The sequence below is a fragment of the Musa acuminata genome, chromosome BXJ3-3 (genome assembly GCF_036884655.1).
Source record: "Musa acuminata AAA Group cultivar baxijiao chromosome BXJ3-3, Cavendish_Baxijiao_AAA, whole genome shotgun sequence".
Classification (NCBI taxonomy): Eukaryota; Viridiplantae; Streptophyta; class Magnoliopsida; order Zingiberales; family Musaceae; genus Musa; species Musa acuminata.
The window spans coordinates 39,593,162-39,617,876 of record NC_088351.1 but is presented as its reverse complement, the minus strand read 5'-3'; the positions used below and the strand labels follow the sequence as shown (position 1 = coordinate 39,617,876).

General features: G+C 41.4%; 4 protein-coding genes across 5 annotated transcripts; 2 read left to right on the top strand and 2 right to left on the bottom strand.

Moving 5' to 3' along the window:
• The first annotated feature begins 2,566 nt into the window (after positions 1-2,566).
• On the top strand, positions 2,567-6,997 carry LOC135632377 (tubby-like F-box protein 1). 2 transcript variants are annotated; one of them, XM_065140904.1, is made up of 5 exons: positions 2,567-3,131; positions 3,407-3,494; positions 5,280-5,409; positions 6,192-6,730; positions 6,877-6,997. In XM_065140904.1, the coding sequence occupies exons 1-5, from the start codon at positions 2,772-2,774 to the stop codon at positions 6,891-6,893; spliced, it is 1,134 nt and encodes a 377-aa protein (XP_064996976.1). In that variant the 5' UTR covers positions 2,567-2,771; the 3' UTR covers positions 6,894-6,997. The 2 variants fall into 2 exon arrangements, with proteins under 2 accessions (XP_064996976.1, XP_064996975.1); XM_065140903.1 differs by having other exon boundaries at positions 2,568-3,131; positions 6,192-6,997.
• Positions 6,998-7,464: 467 nt separating this feature from the next.
• Positions 7,465-8,256, bottom strand: LOC135632596 (probable pectinesterase/pectinesterase inhibitor 51). Its single transcript, XM_065141209.1, has 3 exons — positions 7,979-8,256; positions 7,705-7,745; positions 7,465-7,601 (listed from the first exon to the last, which is right to left on the bottom strand). The coding sequence occupies exons 1-3, from the start codon at positions 8,254-8,256 to the stop codon at positions 7,465-7,467; spliced, it is 456 nt and encodes a 151-aa protein (XP_064997281.1).
• Positions 8,016-19,290, top strand: LOC135634340 (uncharacterized). Its single transcript, XM_065144752.1, has 8 exons — positions 8,016-9,152; positions 9,256-9,396; positions 9,656-9,844; positions 10,031-10,092; positions 10,351-10,508; positions 10,977-11,125; positions 11,216-11,359; positions 18,972-19,290. Exons 1-8 carry the CDS (start codon positions 8,667-8,669, stop codon positions 19,149-19,151), a joined length of 1,509 nt encoding a protein of 502 aa, XP_065000824.1. The 5' UTR covers positions 8,016-8,666; the 3' UTR covers positions 19,152-19,290.
• A 1,120-nt stretch (positions 19,291-20,410) lies between these two features.
• On the bottom strand, positions 20,411-22,415 carry LOC135632595 (polyadenylate-binding protein-interacting protein 11-like). Its single transcript, XM_065141208.1, has 9 exons — positions 22,092-22,415; positions 21,576-21,665; positions 21,374-21,418; positions 21,210-21,282; positions 21,008-21,120; positions 20,873-20,932; positions 20,755-20,802; positions 20,587-20,655; positions 20,411-20,476 (listed from the first exon to the last, which is right to left on the bottom strand). The coding sequence occupies exons 1-9, from the start codon at positions 22,413-22,415 to the stop codon at positions 20,411-20,413; spliced, it is 888 nt and encodes a 295-aa protein (XP_064997280.1).
• Positions 22,416-24,715: the final 2,300 nt, after the last annotated feature.

Below are 24,715 nucleotides of genomic sequence, written 5' to 3'. Positions count from 1 at the left end.
AATCACATTGAGCATTAATCCTAAACGGTGCGATCCAGCTATCCTCTCCAAGCACCTAACATTGAGCCATCTCTTATCCATTTCAAGCGTCGTCTTACCCCGACAAACAACATGCCCTCGGTCATCTTTCTTTAACGCAGTCGTTAGAAAGACGTGTTCACTATATGTCAACATAAATGAACCTCTGACGATGCGAGGGGCTCCAATGAGGATAAATGGTCGATCACACTCCATCGACAAACAAGTTATACAAGCTAATCCTTGAAGACATGAGGGCAAGGAGGCTTAATCCAAACTCTTCCGGGCTTTAAACCCTCTTCGTCTATTTTATTAACTTGGTTGAGATATTTCTCCACACTAACAGCTTGTGCAGGATCTTGATGTGTCTAAGGAGCACATTGAGACGATGTATAGCACTTCTAGACAAGGCAAGATGCATCTCGGGATGACCCCAAGCTTCCTTTAACAAATCAATCATGCTTCGAGACAATTGCAGGTCAATCATCATCTCAGAAGTCCACCTATCACCTCAACTTCTCATTCAGATCATATCCACATGACCTGCATAGATTTTTCAAACTAGATCATATTGACTCTTTTGAACGATGACACGAAGGCAAACATATATAAATTTTGTTATACCGCACGTGAAAGGTGATAAGGAAAAAAAAGAGATTGGATAGATGCTTGATCATATATAAATTATGTCAGAAGCATACCGACCAAAGATTCATTTATGTTATTGAAATCAAAATATTCAAAAGTTAGAGAGTTGGAACAATATAAATGTAGGCTAATACTCTTAAATGGTTTAACGCACACACATAAGCTTTTTATGGTAAATTTAGATAATCATCAAAATTAAGTAAAGTATTAATTTATGAGATAACTAAGTAAAAATAATTAATTATCATATCATAAAAATATGTATCGAATAATTAAACATTATAATATGACGTGTCATGATGGATGCATCGGATCCCCGTGACACTTAATAAGACACGACATATTATAGGATTCTTTTATTAAAAATAATATAAAAATGATAAATAAATATTGTTAATATCTATTGCCTAGCGGAGAATCAGGATTCTTTTATTAAAAAATATATTAAAAAATGACCAATAAATATTGCTAGCTTCAATTGCGTAGTGGACAATAAAAAACAAAGAGTCCTGATCGATCAGTAACACTGACCACCATGTCATAAATGTTAGTCTTATCCTCCACACGTCGTAGCTGTGGGTGTCCTTGTCTTTCTGTGGGCTCTGAAACGTTTGGTGATGATGATGTTCGAGTGGTTCAGTCCCTTCCGATCGATGAGACCACATCAATTATTTAGAGCCATGTGCACAACCTTTTCATGTTCCTGTAGCACTAAGGATGGCTGAGAGTTCTATCCTGGTCCTTCAATTCGGCAGACATGCTACGTGCGGTTCATGTCTTCACTTATCATTTTGCTTATCTAATAAAACCAGGTCCTGAGTCCTTAGTTGCTCGCACAGTATCAAACGGACAAAGTCCTTTAACATGCATCGACTCCATAATGGAGATCGCATTATCCGAAACCTAGGCAAGCTGCAGAGTCTTGGCCACCGAGGTGGGAGTCCTTGTCTGTGGATGCCCCATCATTTTGATGATGCCCTCGTGACTTGCGTCTCTTAGGACAAGGAGAGCATACGTGTCTCTATTGCCAATGGAAGGCCAGGGAGAACGACTAATCAACAGGCGAGAGCACGCGCCCATGCATGCATTCCTTACTGCGTACGAACACCTGCCTGCCTTCCCATGCATTGTTCCACCGGAGAACGGGGTGTGGGAGGTATTGTGCCACTCCCTCCTTTCGAGACCACAGGCATTCGACACGTCTCTGAAACATGTGCTACGAATGCGACCGATGAATACTTGGCCGTGCTCGTAAGGTGTTGGCAGAGTCGGAGAGACGTCAGCGAGAAGATATGACCACCTAATCCTTCAGATCGAACAGATAAATAACACTAGTCGGTTTATGGAGTTACTTAAAACTATCGATCCGAACCGGCTGAGCGCATTCGATTCACCACATCGATCGATCGTGTCTACCACTGACAGCACTCGGGTTCGGGCTCGGGGTCTTAAAGTGGGCCCCCTTTTGTGTCCAATAGTCGATCGAAACCTGTGTTGGAATATATACCGTCAGGTCCAAACCAATACGAGTCCGCGTACGCATCGTTGACAAACCGTAGTACTGTTGTTCCAGTCGCGTACAACGATCGGGGGTAGATACGTAATTTCTCAGACATGTTTCGGATAAGGAGGTGACAGCAATAAAGAAAAGCCCGGCTATCGCGTACCCTTTCGCTCACCTTACTCGTATTTTCACGAAGATGTGGACCCAAGTCCTCCGGTCGCAAAGATTGATGCGTAGGAGGAGAACTTTGTGGCGGACTTAAAGGGACAGTGGGATCGTCTCCTGTACTGGATTGCTGGTGGTCCCGCATGGACCCGCTGCGTCACCGATGGGGTCGCGAGCCAACGGAGAAGGCGGCCATTCCACATCTCTCCACCCGTCGGCGTCCCCGTTTCTCCTCCTCCTTTGCCACCCCCCACCCCCCTAACCAAACCCTCGTCGTCCTCCGATGGATTCCAATTAAATTTGATGCTCTTTCGAACGAATAAAGTTGCAAGCAAAATTACGATAAAGCCCCTCCCTTGGAAGAAAGGGTAAAAAGGTCGCCCTTTCGTCCCCCTCGCTTGGTTCCTTGTGAGATCTCGGAGGAGGAGGAGGAGAGATGTCGCTGCGAAGGGCGATTCTGTCGAGGGTCTCGTCGTCGTCCATTAGCTTCTTAGGAGAGTCCAGGAGCTCGGCGCGCCGGGAGAGGAGCGATGTGGAGGAGATAGAGGGCGGAGGTAGGGATGGGGTGCTGGCAGCGGCAGGAGAGGAGGAGGAGGCGGGTCGGTGGGCGCGGATGCTACCGGAGCTGATCGCAGAGATCGTGCGGCGGGTGGAGGCAGGCGGGGAGCGCTGGCCGCTGCGGAAGGACGTGGTGTCCTGCGCTTGCGTCTGTCGGAGGTGGAGGGAAGTGACGAGAGGAGTCGTCCGGCCCCCGCTCGAGACCGGAAAGATCACCTTCCCTTCTTCCCTCAAGGAGGTGACTCTCTTAACCGTGGAGGATTTTGTTCCCCTCTTCCTTGTAGATACTAGATCTCGCAGGAGACGCAAGAAAACTTAGATTTTTTGGCTTGCTTATTACCGAGCATATCGACAACTTGAGATTTTGATTACTTTTTGGTGACTTCGAATTTGTTTTCTTGACTTCTCTTTGATCTTCGCTCCCTTTGTCTGCTTATTATTGGATTTTCTGTTCTGAAAACTGTTTATAGAGAGTGACAGTCGATTGATTGTGAAATCTCATGGTAATTGCAGCCAGGGCCAGCGGATACTCCGATCCAGTGCTATATTAAAAGGAACAAGAAGAATTCGACCTTCTATCTGTATCTCGGGTTGTCCCAAAGTAAGTAAATGATAAGATGATTATGATGTTCTTCCCGCTGATGTATATTGTTAACATTCTCACTTGCTTTGGTGTACAATTTTTGTTTGCTTGATTTCATAATATGCTTTTGGTAGTAGGGAATATGACTTGAAAATCTTCAACTGAATCAGAGTAAAAGGACGTAATGGAACACAGGAAGTGGCCACTGATCTATCTGTTCCTAAATGTCCACATTTTCAATTTTTCAGTGAAACAACTGAATGCGTTTGCCTTCTTTTTGCCAAAATGGACCATATTCTGAGTTAAAATGGCTAAATGTTTATCCAAAAGGGATGGTATTTGAAGTATTCTCTGGTATGTAGTGTGGATACCCTGGTACAGGATCATCTCTTGTCCTCCTGAGGAAAGCATTTCATCAAGTTCACCTGTTTTTCGATTTCCCATATATATGTATATATATATATATATATATATATACAGGATCATCTCTTGTCCTCCTGAGGAAAGCATTTCATTAAGCTCACCTGTTTTTTGATTTCCCATATATATATATATATACAGGATCATCTCTTGTCCTCCTGAGGAAAGCATTTCATTAAGTTCACCTGTTTTTTGATTTCCCATATATATATATATATATATATATATATATATATATAATTTACATCACTGCAGCTGTTTCACTTTAAAACTTTCTGACCATGGATTTATTTTCATGTCAATTCATGTTAGAATGCAGCTCAGAAAGTGCTTTTAGAAGCTGAAAGATAAAATTTTGTCAATGTTATACTAAGACATAATGAATGCCAAATAAGTAGTAACACCCCAAACAACAGTATAAGAAACAAAGGTGATGAACATTCATAAACCTTTTTGCAGATTGCTCTTAAGTTTGAAGATTTTAAATTTGATAGCTTCCAAGATAAGAAAATTTAAACCAAAAGATGAGGACATGATTGGTAGAACTCCTCATTGAAAAAGCAAGTAATCCTTCCTAATTTTGGTTATTCTACATCCAAATCGGGGCTGCAAAATTTTATATACAAAAATAGAGAGAAAAGGAGGATTCACTCCGACAACACATTTCTTACATATTCTTGTAAGGAAAAAAGTATTCAATATAAATGGTGACCTATTTGAAAATCTTGCATTTATTTGCCTATCGGTAATGATTCATAATGCTTGACTATCAACCATATCATTTGGTTAATGGCATTTACCCTATTGCTATCGATCCCTCTGATATATAGTTAAGGACTTGTGTTCTGATGTCTAGAATTTGTAGGCATTGACTTGAGGGTGGAAATATATATTTAGCCCCCAAGACCTATGAAGAAGTTGCTTTGTGGGTGGTATTGTTTTGTTGGGCAAGAAAGCAGAATCCTTGGTCTGATTAGATCAGAGCTTTCGGTTGGAGTTGATGGCTATTAAAAATCTATCTACCCAATCCTATAGATAAGCTAACAAGGATATCCAATTATGCTGTTTCTAATAGGCAGATTATCAGTTATGCTGTTATTGCTACTGCATCAACTATAATTACTCTTGTAAATGGCCCAACTGAATTGGATCATTTACATATGTTGGAGGAAGGTATCAGTTTGGTGAGTACACATGTGAGAAGTCATCATTAGCATTTTATATGTCTGTTAATGGTAAGAAAGGATTATCATGAAGGATGGCATGATACAGCAAAATCAGGTAGTTTTATGCAAGTAGGTGCCACGATTCCTCAGTTATCTTGAATTTGAAGTCTCTAATTAGTTATTTAAACAGCTTATCTATCTGGGTTTGTTTTTGCAGCATTTACCGATAAAGGAAAGTTCCTTCTAGCAGCTCGTCGGTTTAGGCATGGTGCTCTCACTGAGTACATCATCTCTCTTGATGTTGATGGCCTGTCTCAAGGAAGCAATGCATATGTGGGAAAGTTGAGGTTAGTCTTTCGTTTCTGCTGCCTTTTGTTCACTTGAATGGTCTTGCATGGTTGATGTTCTCACCTCTGCAATTATCTGTTCTGCTTGAGTCCATTAACTACTTTTGTATTTTCCTGCAAATTCAGAGGGAGTTTAACCTTTTGATATTCTATTGTCCTGAAATAGAAGCATTTTATATAGATTGGACTATGCATGTTATTAGCCTATTCTTGTAAGTGCATGAACATGGGCAGATAATTGTGTTATGGTGGTATCTGTACCATGAACATAATTATTCAAATTTCAAAATAGGCTCTTGAATTTCTTAGCATAGGTAGATTGACAATAAGCTTGTTATTGTTCTGTGGGTGTATGTATATATGTATTTATATGACATGCTTCTAAACCTTATATAACCTTAATCTTCTACGATGAATAGATATAAACTTTATAGTTTTCTCCTAAGCTCAATGTTCTATTGTGTTTGCCTAGTATGTTCTACAGTGTAAGTTGAAGAGAATTCACTCCGTGTGTGGATGCAAAAGAAACATGCTTCTTTTTTTTTCTTTTGATAGGAGAGGAGCTCGGACCACTGTTGCTTGTATGCTTCATGTCCCGACTCCCATAGCCTTTCTGCTTTCTGAAGTGAAGAAGTTTACTAGATCTTAAACTAAATTTACAGGAAAATTGTCTGTTCTTTCTAAAGAAGTGCATGCTTTCTGAGTTGCCCCAATATTTCAAGCTCATAGCACCAAGATGTGATTTCATCAACCTGAGCATGTTGCCCAAATATTCTTTGCAGATCTGACTTCTTGGGTACAAATTTTACCATCTACGATAGCCGGCCACCATATGGTGGTGCCAAGGCATCAAGCAGCCGAGCAAGCAGGCGATTTGCGAGCAAGCAAATCAGCCCACAGGTCCCTGCTGGTAACTTTGAGATCGGACAAATCTCCTATAAATTCAACCTCCTCAAATCGAGAGGGCCAAGAAGGATGCACTGCACTCTACAGTGTCCCACGGCACTAGACAGCACAGAGGAGAATCCACTGAAGTCAAAGGCGCATAGTGCTGGGGCATCTGTAGTTCTTAGGAACAAGGCTCCTCGGTGGCATGAGCACCTGCAGTGCTGGTGCTTGAATTTTCATGGTCGTGTTACGGTGGCCTCAGTGAAGAACTTTCAGCTGGTGGCAACCGCAGATGCCAATCATCCGTCAGGAATCGGGGATGGGGAGACGGTGCTGCTGCAGTTTGGTAAGGTCGGGGATGACATGTTCACCGTGGATTACCGCCAACCACTCTCAGCCTTCCAGGCCTTCGCCATCTGCCTCACCAGCTTTGGTACAAAATTTGCCTGTGAATAGCAACCTTCCTAGACTTTCTATGCTGCAATATGTTGCCTTGTAGTTGTAGGGACTTGATATCTTTAGTCTATTTATTGTCTCTCTGGGTTGAGGAAATGTTGTTTGTGTTATCCTTTCATTCAGGGAATGGTCTTTGCTAGCTGCCGAGCTGCTTCTCCTCGATGGCTTACGAACAAGATTATTGTTTCCGACTCTTTAACAAGTGTATTAATGATCAAATCTTCTGAGTATATGTGTTTTGTAAGCTGAACCTTGTTTGTATTGTTCTTTATTGAATGTACTATGGAAGAGAGCCGGAAGTTGACACTTGGTGTGCTGAAGGAGTTGGTCTAATTTGATGGTGTGGTACGTGTGGGGTTAGTTATAGTTACGTATGATTAATATCCGGATATCTATAGTTTAGAAAGTAAAATATTTTATCTTTAATTTCGTTAATTTTGGTGACGGAAAGAATATTATCACGTGTAAAAAGAAAAAAATATTAATTTTATATATTTTTGTATCCTCCCCTGCGCCTTCCAACCTCGGAGTCGGTGCGACCTTTCACGGTGACGGTGTTGGACTCGCCGTGCTCGGGGTTGAGTTGGCAGGGGAGGATGAAGATGAGGCAGTCGCAGAAGACGGTGGCGGAGTTGCCGAAGACGAAGTCGAGGTGCCGGAGATGCGGCAGGACTTGTAGAACTGGCGAAGGGAGTGGGCGTAGAGCGTGTCCTAGTGGCCGAGGAACTCCACCGACTCGAGCACGGAGAGGTCGCTGTCGGAGCGGAAGGCCACGGCCTGGTGCTTGTCCGGCCCGGCGGTGTTGGCGAAGGCCAGGTCCCGGGCCTTGAAGCCATCTCCACTCACACCTGTGGACAAGCAAACAGATGAGAATCGGTTACACTAAGCGATAGGAGTCGAACACTTGATGCTGTCCGAGGTCAAGCATCTCGTGACTGTGATCGAGGAAACCGTGATCCGTGACGAAGGACAGAGACAAGCTATGATCGAAACTGCAAGGAATTTGCATGCGTGAGAATGCAGTCATCCATGGTCGATGCCCAAGAGAGTTCAGACGCACGCGTGGGACAGGTTTTGCTGCCATAAGGTCTCCTCGCTGGGAAGGAGTAGGTGATGACTGCTGTATCAGGTCATGGCAAGTCATAGCAGTAGGAAGACGTCGTTTTCGTTATTAGGGCTTATGATCTACTATGCGCAAAGCATCGGAGCTCTAAATTTGATCTACGTCCCGTCAATCAGTGCAGCGTCTACCGCCGCCTGAACCGCTCTGAACTGGCATCTGCCCTCCTTGCAGACTGTTGCGTCCGGCGGTGTCCCCGGCCGCGGGAGCTCCTTCCGGGCGGCCTCTCCGCTTGGTGACGCCGAAGTGGCGTCCGGCCAGTACCCGTCCCTCTCGGTCTGCGGCGGGGCCCAGAGCGAGATGTCGGCACCGTAGCTCTGCAGGGCGGCCACCATGGCGGTGGCGCCGTCAATGACATTGGCGAGGTCGGCGAGGAAGGCCATGGCATCCGTCACCTGCTGGGTTTCGTTGACGTCCTTGAGGGCGTTCCAACAATTTGTAGAACTCCGCGGCGCGCGGGCGAGCAAGTTGGAAAGAGGAAGGGACTAGGAAATCGGTCAGGGTCGGAGGCGGCGCCTGGATCTCCTCTGGAACGCCACCGACGTCCCGCGCCACCGACGTCGCCGCTGCCGTCCGCAGCGCAGCAGGATGGGAGGCAGGCGGTTTTGGTTCTATAATTAGTCCAATATGTATATGATCTTTATGGTTCGGGCTGTCTTGTTTTGCGCATGATGTGCGATCAGGTGTCTTATGATTCGTGCGCTATATCCGATAACACCCTTCCTCCTGGTTCCTTAATTTTAGGCGTGGGCCGGTCGACTGCCATTTCCACTGCAGCCCGATCTCCCGGCTCATGAGCCGGTCTGATGTTGAACCGGGGAACGACCGAAGAATCCCACCTCGCGAGCGAGCCCGTGCGACCCTCTTAAGACGCAATCATGGCTTCTTCCTCTACCTTCGAGGGGGAAGGAGAATGGCGAGGCGATCGCATCTGACGGAGATCGGATGCATAGCCTGCGACGAACTCGCGGAGCTCGGATCCGGAGATAGGGAGGGCTGGCTCGACGATCCCTCCCTTCTTGCCGCCCTCCACTCTTACTCTCTTGCCGTCGCCTCCGCTGCCCGTCCCCTTGTCCTCGTCCTCGGTTGGGACCCCGATCGCCGATCCCCCTCTTCCCCCCGTCATCCCGTCAAGATCCATCCCTCACTCTCACCCTCCGACGGCCGGATCACTGCCCTCGAGTGGCTCCCCTTCGGCGACCTCCTGGCCCTCGCCCTCGGCACCTCCTCTGGTATCCTCCTCTTTTACTCCGTGGGCGGGGATCTGATTCACAAGCAGGTACTGCGGAACCGACCTTCGTCCTCTCTTCCTCTTTCTCACGCTGCCTTGATTTGATCGATTCTTTATGAACTTTGACCTCGATTTAATTTTCCTGTTGTAGTTTGTTCACCCTGGGCGTGTTTTGAGGCTTCGATTTCGTGAAACTGAAAGCAAAGGCGGCTTTGCACAAGATTCCGTTTCTGAGGAGCTCTGTGCGGTCTTGCCTGGGGTTGTTGCTCGCTTTGATGGCACAGATATCCAGGTTCCTTTTTCTCATTTGGTCCTCAAAAGGAAAAGAAGACGCTCATTTTTAGATTGGTTTGCTAGTGTGAAATACCATCTTTTTGTTCTTTTTCTTTATTTTTTTTACTGCTATGCTCTTGTTGGTTTGGTACCAATCCATAGAGAAAGGATCCTTATTATGTTTATTATGAATCTTCAGAGCTTCACTTTGGGTTCCTCAGAGAATCATGTTTGTTAGCATTTTTTGTTCTTATGTATGTTTCAATTTTGTTGAGTAGAGCTTGCTTCGGAGATGGCTTCAAGAAGCTGGGTCAAGAATGTGGGAGAATAGCCGTCACAAATTGGAGTCAGAGGATGAAATTTCTTATGGGAATATACCTTTTCAGCTTTGGAATGTGGGGAAGTTTGGGAATTGTTCTGATGCAGCTATCACGGGGGTAAAGCCACCACCACTCTTGGAGCTCCAGGTGAATTATTCTGTTCTAATGAAGCTTTCTGCAGCTGACTAAAATCTTGTTTGCTATCGTCATCACCTTTTTACCATTCTGCTATGTATACTTTCATAAGGCACATCATATAAGGTGCGTTGACTGTAATGGTACTTCTCTGAGTTGATTCTGATATTGAATTCAGCTGCTTTTATTACTGGGCAGTCAAGTCAGCGCTACTATGGTGCGGTTACAGTTGGAGACAATTCCGTGATATCTGCTTATAGGTGTGCTCAGCCTAAACCTAGTCTAATTTCTAGATTTCTTTACAATGCAATTTATTACTTCGATCAATGGTTATCATTTATCATTATTTTACCCTATATGATAATCCTAAGGAAATGGGAAATGGTTTGAATTATGACCAACTTAGTTCTCATTTCTATGATTCACTCATCTCCGTAGTACTTTTTCCAACTATGGAAGTAGGAGACGAGCCAGCCTTTTTTTGTGTCAACTCTTGGTTGTTTTTGGTCGGTGTACAGGCTTTCAGAGGATAGGAGTAGATCTTTAGTCGGAACTATTCTCTCGAAGGTTGTCCCAGTTACATTCTCAACCATTGCATCATTTTCAAAACTGATATGGCGAAGTGAGCAAAGTGCAACAAGAAAGTCTCATCCAACCTCGCAGCCATTTGCTAAAGGTTGTTATCCATTTTTCTTCTCTGCATGTATTCCTGCATGTCTCTAGTATTTTCTAGATAAACTATTCACACTATGACCTTCATGAATAAGCATGCGTATCTACATTTCAGACTATGCATTCATCAGATTCTGCATGTATGTGTACGTCTCATATAATTCATTAGTTAAACATGCCCATATTCCCATTCTATCAATATCAAATTCATTTGTTACATATTGTATTTACAAATTATGTAGTTACAGCACACCGTTTTGGTTATGGTGGGGTTGTAAAGGGCTAACCAATCACTGGGCAAGTCCCTTTCTATGAAACATTTTAATCTAGTATTGTAGCAAGTCCATTTCAATAAAACGATCGAGACTCTTCTGTACATCTTGCTGATGGATTGAATTGTTCGTCCATGTTATGGTCATCTTATATATGGGAAGTGCCTTATTGACTTATTCTGTCAGTGAATTTGTTGCAGCATCTCCTTTAACATGTCTCAAAGACCCTCCAAGAAAGGGAGAGAAACTTACCTTGTCTCCAAGTGGCACCTTGGCTGCAATAACAGATTCTCTTGGAAGGATTTTGTTATTAGACACTCAGGCGCTTGTTGTTGTGCGACTTTGGAAGGTTTTCCTTTTCACTGGATGAACAGTGTATTTATTCTTTATTCCCTCTTTTCTTATTTACTAATGATATGCTTAATATTTCTTTTTCTAGGGGTATCGTGATGCCTCTTGTCTTTTCGTTGAGATGCTAGTTAACAGAGATAAAGCATCATCAAGTTCCAGATGTTACGAGTATACAAAAAGTGACTATTGCTTGTGTTTAGCAATTCATGCACCTCGTAAGGAGATAATTGAGGTATTAATTAAATTATTATACTTTTCGTTCTTATGTTCTTGCTTAGATTAAAAAGAAGCATTTCCTATATTATTTGCAAGAAAAAGCTTTGTTCATGTTTTCTGTTATTCTCAAAGAAAGGACCATTATAATGAATTATTTGGTGATTAAACACAAGTTTCTTTTTCTCTTGGGTTTATGCTGGAAAATACAAACAATTGAGTGGCTTTTAAGTAACTATAAGATTTAAAAGTGTAACTTTTAAATTTTGAAGATTTTTGTTATGTTTTCTGTTTGTTTTTTCCTGGAATGTGATGACTACATGTTTCTCTTGAACTTTCACTTTTACATATTTCCACAAAGTCGTGGCATGTAAAACTTAATAACAGAAAATAATGGCAAGCAGGCATGCTCTTATTTGTCATTCTTCATGTTGACCATTACAAATTAACTACATTTTACCTTCAAGTAGATCATGTGTCGCTTAAAGTTAGTTTTCTCTTCTGTTATAATATAAACTTCATTAGTAAAACTGTCTGAAAAAAAACCAATATGCATTTATTTATAAACAAAAGATAAAATAGAATACATTGTTAGATAATTAAATTTGCTTTCTATTCAATGTTCGTTATATGTAAGCCATGCATCTTTCTGGCATGTGATTGTGAATCTATATTATTTAAATGGTTGCATGATACTTTTCTCTAGATGTATGTAAATCTTTTTTGAAGTTGTGTTGCTTGTGTAAAAGTTTAAGGGAGTCATCCTAAAAGAGCATCCACTTCTTGGAGATTTGGTTAACATATGATGACCTTCAAGAAGCAAGCTAGGTTGGTTTGACCCTGTGACTTTATTCAACGATCAATTTTGACATTAATAGTTTGGCGTTGCAATGAGGATCCTGAAAACAATGTTGCCTAAAAATCGAGATCTAGTGTCATGACTTGACCTTATGAGATAAATTAACCCATTAACTTGTTATGTCATGACCCAGGCTTGATAGGCTAATTGGCTCATCAGTTTCATTTGACGTAAATCACTGGTCAAAATACTTAAGTTGAAGTTGATAGTAGTATCCTTATAAGTCAATCTTAGTCTTGCTCACTTCCGATGTGGGACTAATCGGGGTGTTATAATTTTTCCCACTTAAGGGTTTGATGTTCTCGTCAAGGCTCATCATAGCCCAGATTAAACCCCAGTGTGATGCACATGAGGTGTAGCCCAATGATGGCTCCACGTTGTGACGAGTCATGACGTGGGCTTGATAAGCTAACTGGCTCATCAACTTCATTTGACTTGAACCATTGATCAAAATGCTTAAGCTGGAGTTGATGGTAGTACACTTATGAGACCCTTATAGGTCAATCTTAGTCTTGTCCACTTTCAATATGGGACTAATTGGGGTGTTACATGCTAAGCTTGAACTACTAGTCAAAAATGCAGAAACCCAAGTTAACAGTAGCATCCCTATTGGACTTGTAAGTCCGATGTTACAAGATGAGATTAAATCAGGATGTTACAATCAATCTATTTAAGCGGTGTGATGTCCTCATTGTATCCAACATAGCTCAGAATGAAACCTAAACATGATGCCTTTGAGTCCTATCACAGTGGTGGATCCACGTCGTAGTGTTTCCTCAAGCCTCATCCGCTTATAGTCTTTTCCTACTCTAGTCCCTCATCATACACAATACTAGATCGGTTTTGATATCATTTTGTCACAATCTAATGTCAATTCTCGTACCTAATTTTTTTTATCAATATATGCAAAATGTGATATACTTTCCATAGCCATAAAATCAAAAGTAGTAAAATAAAACTAACTTTATTTATTTTAAATTTCAAATGTATCGCAAATAACAATGTCAAACAAAAAGGTAAAATCAATCCCTACTGACTCATATTAAAAATTATAAAAATACTAAAATCCTATTGTGTATGGCGGCTGATGACAAGCCTCTTAGCGTCATAGTCAACGATAGAACATGAAAGTTACTCTGAAAAATGAAAACAAAAGATGTCAGCAACACTAAGTAATAAACTTATAAGACATCCTCTCAAAATATGTAACAAAATAAAAAAATATCATGAACAAATATCGCAACATGTAATATTACAAAAAAGATGTCATGAACAAATATTGATAATGCTATACAACAATATCAAATCAATCGATCATAATCTTAATCAAGGATTGCCATACAATCTGAAACAGTACGAAACGGGCATTATGTATTGGTCTAAGCATGGACTGATATGTCGACTATTCCCTTTTTTGGCAATTCGAGCCAAATCCTCAAATAAGTGCCACATTGCCCCAATTATAACTTTCTACCCATTTCATAGGACGTTGTTGCTACTAATGCCATTGCTGCTATTATGGGACGTCACTTGCCTGTTTGTTGTCGTCGAGGGACGTGGCCCACCTGTTCATTGTTGCCCCAATCCTTGATTTGCCACTGTCATGGGACTCTATGATACACACCCTCCTCTTCTCTTCTTTCTCTTCCTCCTCCATAGCTCCATCTTCTTCCTCCATCATTTGTGTTCTTCCTTCTTCTTCCTCCTCCATTGCTCCATCTTCTTCCTTCTTTTTCCTCTATTGCTTCCCCTTTTCCTTCCTCCTCCACTGTCGCCCCTTCCTCTTGTTCCTTTTTTTCTTCCTTTGTGAAACATCGGTACATACCGATGTACCAATTGTCGGAACACTGGTATTGACTGGTACGTACTGGTTTGATAGATGACCAAAACACATCTTGTACCTGAAATCGTGATCCTTGATCTCAATCATAGGTCTTGTAGCGTCATAAACATCCGGGGAAAGTTGGATACCCTATCGTGCACTCTTCCAATAGCTAGTGGAGCGGCCTTACCTTGGGCTTTATGTTCTCCCAACCATTGATGGAGAGAATCCATATGGACACTTCTAATTGTTGGAGTGATGTCCCTCACCCTTCAAGGTGAGACATGTTCCTTCTGACAACTGATGGAGGAACCGTCTAGTGATAATTGATGGAGGAACTTCCTAGCTGTTATATTTGATAAGCTGTTATGTCCAAAAAGGAATCACCCCACCAGAATACTACCCATGGTAAGGCCAAGGCCAACGGTACTTGTATCATATTGGGCACATATATCACATCATGATATGACATATCAATCTTTAGGTACAACACTACCTTCTAAACTCATTAAATTCACTCAAAACATATCAACATCGTGGATTTCATGAGTTATATCCTAATCAATACTCAATTTGCTTGAATCCTAGTTGATTTGGTCTGATTGATTCGAACTAAACTCCATTCGACTAAAACCTAATTGAACTGGTGTCAAATCCACATGGATACAACTTGGAATCACCTTAGACCAGTCTAATTGGACTCGATTGAATCCAATTTGGTCAACTAGGCTTAAAGTGGTCGAAATCGATCCGGAGTCACCTTGAACCCCCTGAACCGATCGAAATGGCATGGTTCAACCAATATATAAAGCTTAGACTGGGCGATAAGGGTGGTTAGGTTTGGCTTGCTCATGGGGTGCATGCCCTAGACCTTGGTGGGTGGTTAATTTGGCCTACAACTGGGTTGAATTGGTTTGGGTTGAGCTTTGAATCAACATACAATGCATGGGCCAATTCTAGACCAGGTCTTATAGGCACTCGGTTTGGCCACATTTGCTACCAAGTTAGCATAAGGAGAGGGTTTCGATTGAGCCTATTTATCAAGTGATGCGTGGGCCTCAAATGTTGGGTTACGTCGGCATTGCACCAGGCCACACTATGTAGGCTTGAGTGGGGCCCAGCCATAGACCGGTTTGGGTTGGCCCACAAAGTCGCTGCCTGTGCCAAGTCATATGACGCATGGGCCAGTGGCTCCATGCTTGGGTCCATACTTGGATCAACTCTAACTCGGGCTAGGTTGACCTATTTGGCTGATTAGTCTAATCCAAGTTAGTCCCGAGGTTGACCCTTTTATCAAATTAGATTTTAGTTATTATTATTATCACAGAAATTTTTAAAAATTATAGAATAGGAGTTGTTAAACATATCGAATTATTAGAATAAGGTTTCAAACATGTAAAATTTCCAAAAATACAAGATTAATTAATTCATGAATCAAAACAGACTTCTAAATTGTTAAACTTAAAATTTGATTTTCATGAATTTAAAAACTTAATTAATTCATAATTTCGAACTTAAAAATAGATAAATCAACAATAATTCGAATATAACTTCATGAAATAATTACATGTCAAATCCATGACTTCAAATAAAAATAGAACTATTATTTTAATCTGTTACTAGATTTTTAATGATTAAATCAACCTTATATTCTTACATATTTAAATTTAAATATTTCAAATAACTTATCTAAAATTCCTATAAAATTTTGAATTAAATCTAAATATGATTTTATGATTTCTAAACAATACAGTTATGAAAGTATTACAACAATTAAAAATGAAAGGGTCGTAGAACCTACCACAAGTCAATTGCACTATTGTGATGGTCACTTCCCCTCAAGATGGTTGCATCGTCAAGACCTTTCATCTCCAAGCCTATTGGTTCAAAGATGGTTGTGTGCTAATGCTAGTTGTACCTTTAACGACTGCACCATCAAGTCAGCATCCTAAGTCAATCGCACTCCTAAGTTGGTCATCCTAAGGTCAGTCGCTCCCTCACATTGGTCATAATCACATCATGAAGAATCATAATCACATCACGAGTGTCCTCATGATAGTCATCTTGAAGCCAACTATCTTAGTCATCTCTCTGAGTCAATTGTCCCCAAGTTGGTACTTGGTCAAACCCTCAAGTCAGTCACATCTTTGACTTGTTGCCTAAGTTGGTCAAGCCTATAATGGCAACAACTCATAATCCTGGTGTGGCATGCAATGAAGGCAACAACAGAGCATGCCTCAATGTGCATGTATGATGGCAAAGTGGAGCACGTCTTGGTGTGGCATGTGATAAAGACAACATATGTGTTAAGATAAGGAGAGAGAAGTGCCTTCAACTTGACCAAGTCAAGATTGGACGACTTGAACAGCAATAGCACCTCACAACAACAACAACCTTTCTTCTTCAAGTGATGCCCAACCAAGTCAGGAGATGGCCGTGACATCTTCATACGTTGCAACTTCAAGATGGTTGAAACATCTCCGTTCGGTGCAACATTGCATCTTCATCCATTGCATCTTCAAGTTCGCCATGCTTTCATAATGTTCGCAACGACTCCTTTTACAAAGCAATTGCAACACCTTAAAAGCAACCTACGTCCAACACCCCCTATACATGTGATTCAAGTCGGCATATTGGAAGCCCTCGTGCATCTCTTGCATTCGACACCCCTTATGTAGGCTATTTAAGTCAACATGCCACGATACCCTCGCGCATGTCCTTCATCCAACATTATTTATGCAGACATTTCAAATCGGCATGCCTTAACGTGTCTACTACGCTCGACGAACACACCCCCTACGTAAGTAGTTCAAGTCAGCATGTCTTGACTATCTATGTTTGACACCCACATCGATGCCTTAAGTTACCACAAGTCAATTCTATCGTGTGTGAATCGTGTGTCTCCTACATTTAGAACCTACGTTGGTGGTTCAAGTCCACATGCTTCGATACCCTCACGTATCTCATGCATGTGACACCCTACATAAGCACGTCAAATTAGCATTCCTCATTGGCCACATGTGTCACAATGCCCTCATACATCCACTGTGTTTCATGCTTCTTGTCTAAGATAAACCATGTGAATGTGCTTTGATTCAAGTCAACACGCTCCAGTGCCCTCGTGTTGTCGTGCATCTCTTACGTCCAACACCCCTAGGTGGTTTAAGTCGGTATTCCCTAATGCCCTGATGTCCTGATGCATCTCCTATATCCGATATTGCTTACATGAGCACTTCAAATCGATATGCCCTCGTGCCCTTGCACCTCTCCAGCATTCAACACCCCCTACGCAGGTAGTTCAAGTCGGTATGCCCTAACGCTCTCGTGTGTTATATGTTCAACATTCCTATGCAGGTGCCTTAAGTCGACACGCCTTGACGCCCTCATGCATCTCCTACGTTTGACACCCCCCACGTTTAAGTCATGCTTCGATACCTTTGTGCATTTTATGCGTCCGACACATCTTATTGTTGGTACTTCAAGTTGGCACTCCTTTATGCTCTTATGTGTCCTATGTTTGACACCCATATGTAGGCGGATAATGTACCATACGTCTCAATGCCCTTGCAATCTCTTGCTTCCCATGCTTGTTGACTGGAGAAACCATTTGGATTTGCTTTTTTGATTTTGTAGGGACAACTTTAAAATTGCATTGCGCGCATGCTCGACAACTGCCCTTTTGATTATTGAAGTTAGTAGGGATTCAAACAGTTAAGAAAGTTGAGAGTAGTATCAAAGTCCTATTTAGCCAAGTGACATACCTAAAAGCATTTTATATAGTGACACTATTCAAGTGTCGTACCTTAAGGGACTTTATAGTGATTTTTGGTAATTGATCGGAGTGAGGGGTGTTAGTTTGTGGGGTAGATATGCAGAATCATCGGGGGTTACTCGGATGGGGGAGAGTCGATCAAATCATCAGACGTTATAGTTGATGCTATTATGCACTGTATTGATTGACTTGTTGAGCTGACAAGACATCCAACATTGGTGTTAGGCTAGCGATGACATGGTATCTAAACATCAATGTGTCATATACCCCGTATTAATAGCCCTTACAACCAAGGCATCGCCTTCGTGAAGTGCAATTGGGGGTCAAATAATATGGTTAATATTTTGGGACAGGATCCAACACTTAGAGGTAGATAAGTCATACACGTCATGTCAGCATGAGCAAGAGAGAAGAATTTTCCTTATACCAGAAATATTTCCCTCCACTCTATGAGGAGCCTCTCATGTATGGTTGAAGTATGAAACTCTATTTTCAACCCTCACACAAGACCTTAAACTGACTTGAGCGTTAAACATTGGAGTGATCACACCGAGCACATGGAGAGTTAGATCAATTGCGTCAAGCAACACCGTGGCACTAGATTTGCAATTAACACTCATGAAGCGAGGGACTTGACTTGACCGTATGGTTCATCAAGTGATGAATATCTGTCCCCAACAGAGATTTCTTTTATATGTTTTTTAAATACTATGGCTTCCCCTCTTCTTTCTTATTTTGCACAATAAGACAGTCAATTTTGGAAATTATTAGTCAACTTATTTGGCGAGCTTGTTTACTGATGTGTAATCAAAATTAGTAGATTTTGAGAAACATGTTTCTTATCTGTGGAGAATGTTCCATGGTAGATGTGATTGTAGGATCAACAATTGCCACTATATGGTATTATTTCGTCATCTCATATATATAATTATTGAAACACACAAGTCTAGAAATGCATTAAATTACGAGGAAGGAGTATTTGTTTGATAAGGCAAGAAGAAATGGACTTGAGCAACACAGATGGTAGACCCCATTCTCTTTCATCGCCATTTTGAGTACCTAAGACCATCTCAATGTGGTGGTGGTCCTCATAATGCCTCTGTAACTTGGAACTGCAAAGAAATCTCTTGATGATATATGTTGATCGTCCCTCTTCTGACCTAAATTTTGCTTTGTAGATTTGGAAGATGCGAACCGGACCTCGCCTTCTAACCATCCAGTGCCCTAAAGGAAGCAAAATTCTTCAGCCATCAACTAGGTTTGTGTCGTCGTCACAAACGCCATATATCCCTTTGGAAGTTTTCATATTAAATGGAGATTCTGGCCAACTGTCAGTTTTGAATAGATGTGTTGTCTAGCAAAAAGGGTTCTATGTCTTTTGTTCACGATGTCTCGTCTATAGCCATTTTTTGTATATCTTGGGCTCAAATATTTGAGAATTGAAAACTGCTTTCTGGCACCGATGAGGCCTAAAATGTAGGGTACCTACTGTTACCATGTTTGTTTTCGTCGATTATTTTTAGCTCATGATAAGATTATTACTTTGTAATTTAGGTGGTGATGATTTAGAATCACGGAAACAATCTTTCTGCTCGCAGAAGTAATATCCACCCCAAACTCGGGAATCTTGTGCTAATTGTTGTTCCTTTTATCTTCATCTCTAGTATGTCTAATGATGCGTATATCGACTCCAAACTCTTTGATGTTACAGTGAACTTGTAACATACCAAAACAGGCACATAGGAGAGTTTCCTAAACTTGTAATTTTGCCCATGTGAAGAACAATTTCTACTCGATAGATGACTTTGTTAAATGTTGAGATGAGTGCATCAGATACTCCTTTCCTCTCCAAAAGAAGGAAGGTATCATGACGCCATCATTTTCTCGCTCAAGCTTCCTCTCTGCAATTCTAATGCTTGGAAAGTCATATGAAGGGCATTCATTCTCCTCCTTTAGTAATACTCTTTCTATATCTACTACCACTGTCTCTTCTTGCTCCCCTTTCCAGCACAAGGCAATAATAGATTTGGCCAAGAGAGAGAGACCGAGAGAGAGAGAGAGTCATGCATGATACCTAAGGCTTTGCATCTCCTGCCATGCGGGGGCGCAACTAATAAGGAAGATAGGAGATTAAAAGAAGTAATCTTCATGCTATGTTTTATAGGTGATGTCGTCCATCGGATGAATCCAAAATTCTGTTTTAATTCTTCTTATATTCCCATTTCCTAATTGACTCGCTCCATTGAAACATTACCAAACTTTTGGATCTCGCATGTTCGCCGTTTATTAGGCTACCACGGGTTTTTCATACATAAGAAGAGCCGAGTTGTCATTTCTCCACTTAATTACGACACAATGAGAGAAGAAACAAAACAACAGCAGACGAACAAGTCAGGTCCAACGTGAAAGCTCAGGAAGCAACTATAGGTCAGGTACAAATTACACGAGATGGGATACTAATAATAATGGTAGAATAAATGAACAAGCGCGAGCAGGTCCACGGGTCCGCTACCGCCACATCGGAGTCTTCGAAGGACTGACCCTGAGAATACAGTCACTTAGTGTGTCTACTTTGTTGGCTCTGTTAAACGACAGAATAACAACATGTAGTATATACCTACCTGATGGGAGAATCTCCGAGTACCATTCCGCTGCAAGAAAGAGCTTTGCCGGCACTCTCCACCTGCCATCGACCATTTTTGCTTTAGAATATTATCATCATCCATCAATCAATCAATACATCTATCTATCATCAATGCGGACATAAAAAGGATAGCGTATCATCATCCATACTCTAACGAATTCAACGAACGCCATGTTGGATGAATTGGCATGATCCTTCAGAAGCTTCATACGAGAGACCTGTACAGGAACGATCCACAAGTTTGCAACATCATCATCATCATCATCATCTTACTGAATTATGGATGATCAAAACACAAGTGAGGTTAATCCACTGACCTCGCCACAGTATGTCACGAATAAATCCGTTATTTCTGCCGGTGTAACCTGATGTCGAGTCAAAGCAAGTGGTAAGAGAAGAGATAGAGAAAGACGTAACATATTGTTTCCAACTCACCTGGCTATCGATATTATTGACATACACCGTCCTCAGACACCTTGCCCTTTCAGGAGCAGACTGCATTCGCTCGCAGCTTCAGTACGATTTTAACATGAAAAATACGTAGATAACACGAAGAATCAGTACGATCACCTGAGGCAGCAACGAAGGATTGACAGGCGTGATAGCAGTCTTGGAGTGCGAGATCGCGAGAGGATGAAATCCAAGAATCGTCCCGTCGAAATTGAGAGCTACATTTGCACCATCTGTGGGATGGGAAAGACTCGACGTAAGCACAGAGAGTACAAAGAAAGATTCGGAGATGATGATGAGATCGATCCAACTTTCTTCTTACACTCGTTATCGAACTCCACCAGTGCAAATCGAAGTGCAGAATGGGGATCCCCACAGATGCGGCAATCGATTACCTTCACCATGAAACAAACACTAGCGTCAGATGGGACGTAAACATGATGTGATGGGTTACCATTGCATCGTAAATATTTGGCCAATACTTACCCTTCCACACATACTGAACAATCCAGCAATGTGCTCTTCAGTAACCTGTGGTAGACCCATCCAATCAAAGTGAATTGGTTAATCCAACATACCACAGGGTTAGGAAAACTGTTGTTTCGATTTGCATGCATGAATTATTCGATAGTAGAAATAAAATCCCAAGTTTCAATAGCTGTGAGAGAAAAATTATGATTGAGCTTACATCTCGTCCGACATCGGACACGAATATGGTTCGTCCGATGGCATCCGGCCTCAGCGAAATCCTCCTTTCTTCAGCTTCAATGCTCCTCTTCTGCATGGTGTCAACAAGAATGGTTGATACAATAGCACAAGCTTTGCTAATCTTCTATACGTTAAGATTCGAATGCACATAGAGTATTCATAGAAGAAGAAGAAGATGGATAAAAAGGAGAAAAGATGTTGGAGGTGCGAGATTCACAAATGGTAAGAGAGAGATATATATATATATAGTGATGAATAAAATTATATATATATATATATATAACAAAAATAAAATGAAGATCCTTTATGAGATGATTAAAATAAATATAAAAAAGAGACTTCTTTGTTGGAGTAGATGATTTTATTATTGTTAGAATAGAGAGTTGTGAGGGTAAATAACAATTTATATATCGTCAATTTCAACATAAAAAACCACAATAATTGACCATCAAATCAAAATGCTAAGAAAATAAATCAAATGCAGAGTCAAAATTACCTTCCGAAACGGCGGATTTCTTAATGACGCCGGCACAAACTCTTCAGCAAAAGGGTTCAACCTAAAGACCATTTCCCGCAGCTGCTCGACGCCCGCCTCCGCCTCCACCTCCACCTCCGGCGCTGCCTCCGCCTCCGCCTCCGCCTCCACCTCCGGCGCTGCCTCGGCTTCCGCCTCCGCCTCCGGCGCTGCCTCCGCTTCCGCCTCCGCCTCTACCTCACCTTCTATCTCCAGGTTTGACTCCGGGGGTGCTAGCGGCAGAGGGGGACCGCCGGGTTGGTCGACGGAGCCATTCGCGCTCTCCACCATATCAACAGTCGTCATCTCGATAGTTGTCGACATCTCACAGATCCCCTCCTGTGCGATCGAAGGAACGTAACGTCACTGCATCTCTCTTCTTCCCGGTCTTTATGTAGGGGCGGGGAAGACGAGCAGCAAAACAAGCAAGAAGTGATGGCCGCCATTATCGCTCGGCTACATATGGGAAGTGATTCGAGACTCGATCCAATGAAAGTAGATAGAAGAGGCGGGTGTGTTCTCCTGAGGAGCCATCCATTTCCTTGCGAAAACTCGAGACGGGGAGGAGGGGAAGAAAAGGAAGGATAGGGATTGATGGAAGGCATCTATCCCAATAACTGATGCAGATTCCATGAACGACGTGAACAAAAAAAGGGGAACCAATGCGATTATATCTCTCTTGATTTGACCTGCGAGATTGTATTAAAAGCTTCAATTGCTTGCGTTTCAAAGCCAACCTTAATATATATGTAATTAGAATACTTGATTATTTTCTCAAGTGAAATCACATCACTGTTTCATAAACATAATTTAGCTTTGGAAAATATAGCCTGTGAAGCTTTCTCCAGAAAGTATGTTCGAGCAACGAGAGACATCGAATGTTGTACAAAAGTCTACTGTTTCATGTCTTATACGATGATTATTAAAGTGCTGATTACATATTTATGGTTTCTATACTTAAAAAATTTATATATAGATTTTTATAATTTTAAAATTAAAATAAATAATCTTATTTACCTTAACGTCATCTGTTGCATAGATGGAAATACAACACATGACACCATCTATTGGATCGGTGCGAAAGTAATTGACAAAAAGATAATTTTAACGTCCCTTTCATTTCAACGATAAGTAATTTGGTGAGTGTGTGAGATAGATGGGGTTGGACAATAAAAAATGACCTATGATGATGAGGCCGACGAAGGCAAAGACTCCCACGAAGAGTGGGAGGTCTAGTTGCCCTGTCACTTGGGATAGCAAGAGTGACCGTCATCGCCCGATAGTTGAATTTAATAGTAAATCATTATTGATTGTGGTATTTTTTCTAACAAACGCATGGGGTGCCACATGTTCGTCATTATCACTCTAATGTATAAAATCATATTAATTTGAAGGTGTTAGTTAATTTAGCGATTTTGAGCTTATGTCTTCTATGTTTATCGTTTATAAAAAAATAAAATAGTCATTATATATTTAAAGTTATATTTAAATTTTATTATTTGAATCTAATAAAAAACATGCTAATGAGTAAAGGTTATGGTAATAACAAAACGAAAATACTATTACCCATGTAGTTATATCTCTTTAACATCTCGATTGTCAGCTCAACAAATTTATATTGGAATCTCTAAGTTATGAGTGTGAAACATTTAACTCTATTTATAATAATACCATTGGTTTTCCTGAAGATAGCATGAATGATATGAAAATAATGGATAAAATGATAATTTTAATATCCTAATTACGTTTTATTGTGATGGTGGCAGACGACGGTGCTGTCGGGGGGCACAAGTGACTGTTGTAGTTGTGATCGACTAGAAAAATGTGAGACTATCCTTAGAGACAAGGTAGGTGGAGTCCTGAATGTGGAGTTGAGAGACTTGCAAATTCTTGTGAGGTGAGGAGTTGGAAAAGGAGGGAGAGTAACAATGAGAGGTGAGACAAAAGGGAGAGGAGGAAGAGGATAACATAGATGTCGACGCTCTACATCCGCGTCGGCATCGATGCAAATGCAAAGTGGCGAAAAGAGGAAGAAGGATGAGGAATTATGGAATGAGGGAAGAAGGGGGAGGAGGAAGAGGAGGAGAGAGAGCGACAACGAAAGGTAAAACAAAGAGAGAGGAGGAAGAGGATGATACATATGTTGACGCTCTACATTTGCGTCGGTGTCATCGCACATGTAGAGCGGTGCCGATGCAGATGTTGAGCAGCACTAACATAGATGAAAAGCACTGACATCTATATTATCCTCTTTCTCTCCTCCATTTGTCTCACCTCTCGTCGTCACTCTCTCTTCTCTTTCTCCTCCTTCCCTCGTAAGAAGCCATATAAGTCTCTCTCAACTCTATATTCAAGAACTCCATCAGACCTATCTCTAAGGACATCCCAACATTGTTCTCGTCAATGTATTGTTCTTGTCAGCTACAACTATAATAGCCATCTGTAGCCCATAGTGGCACTGTCGTTCGCCACCACCACAATAATCAATTAAGAAAAAAAAATATAATTATGATATTAAAATTATTTTTTTTTATCATTTTTTATCATTCTTACACGTATTATCACGTGTTATATTTTTCGTCGACAAAACCGATAATGTTAGGATA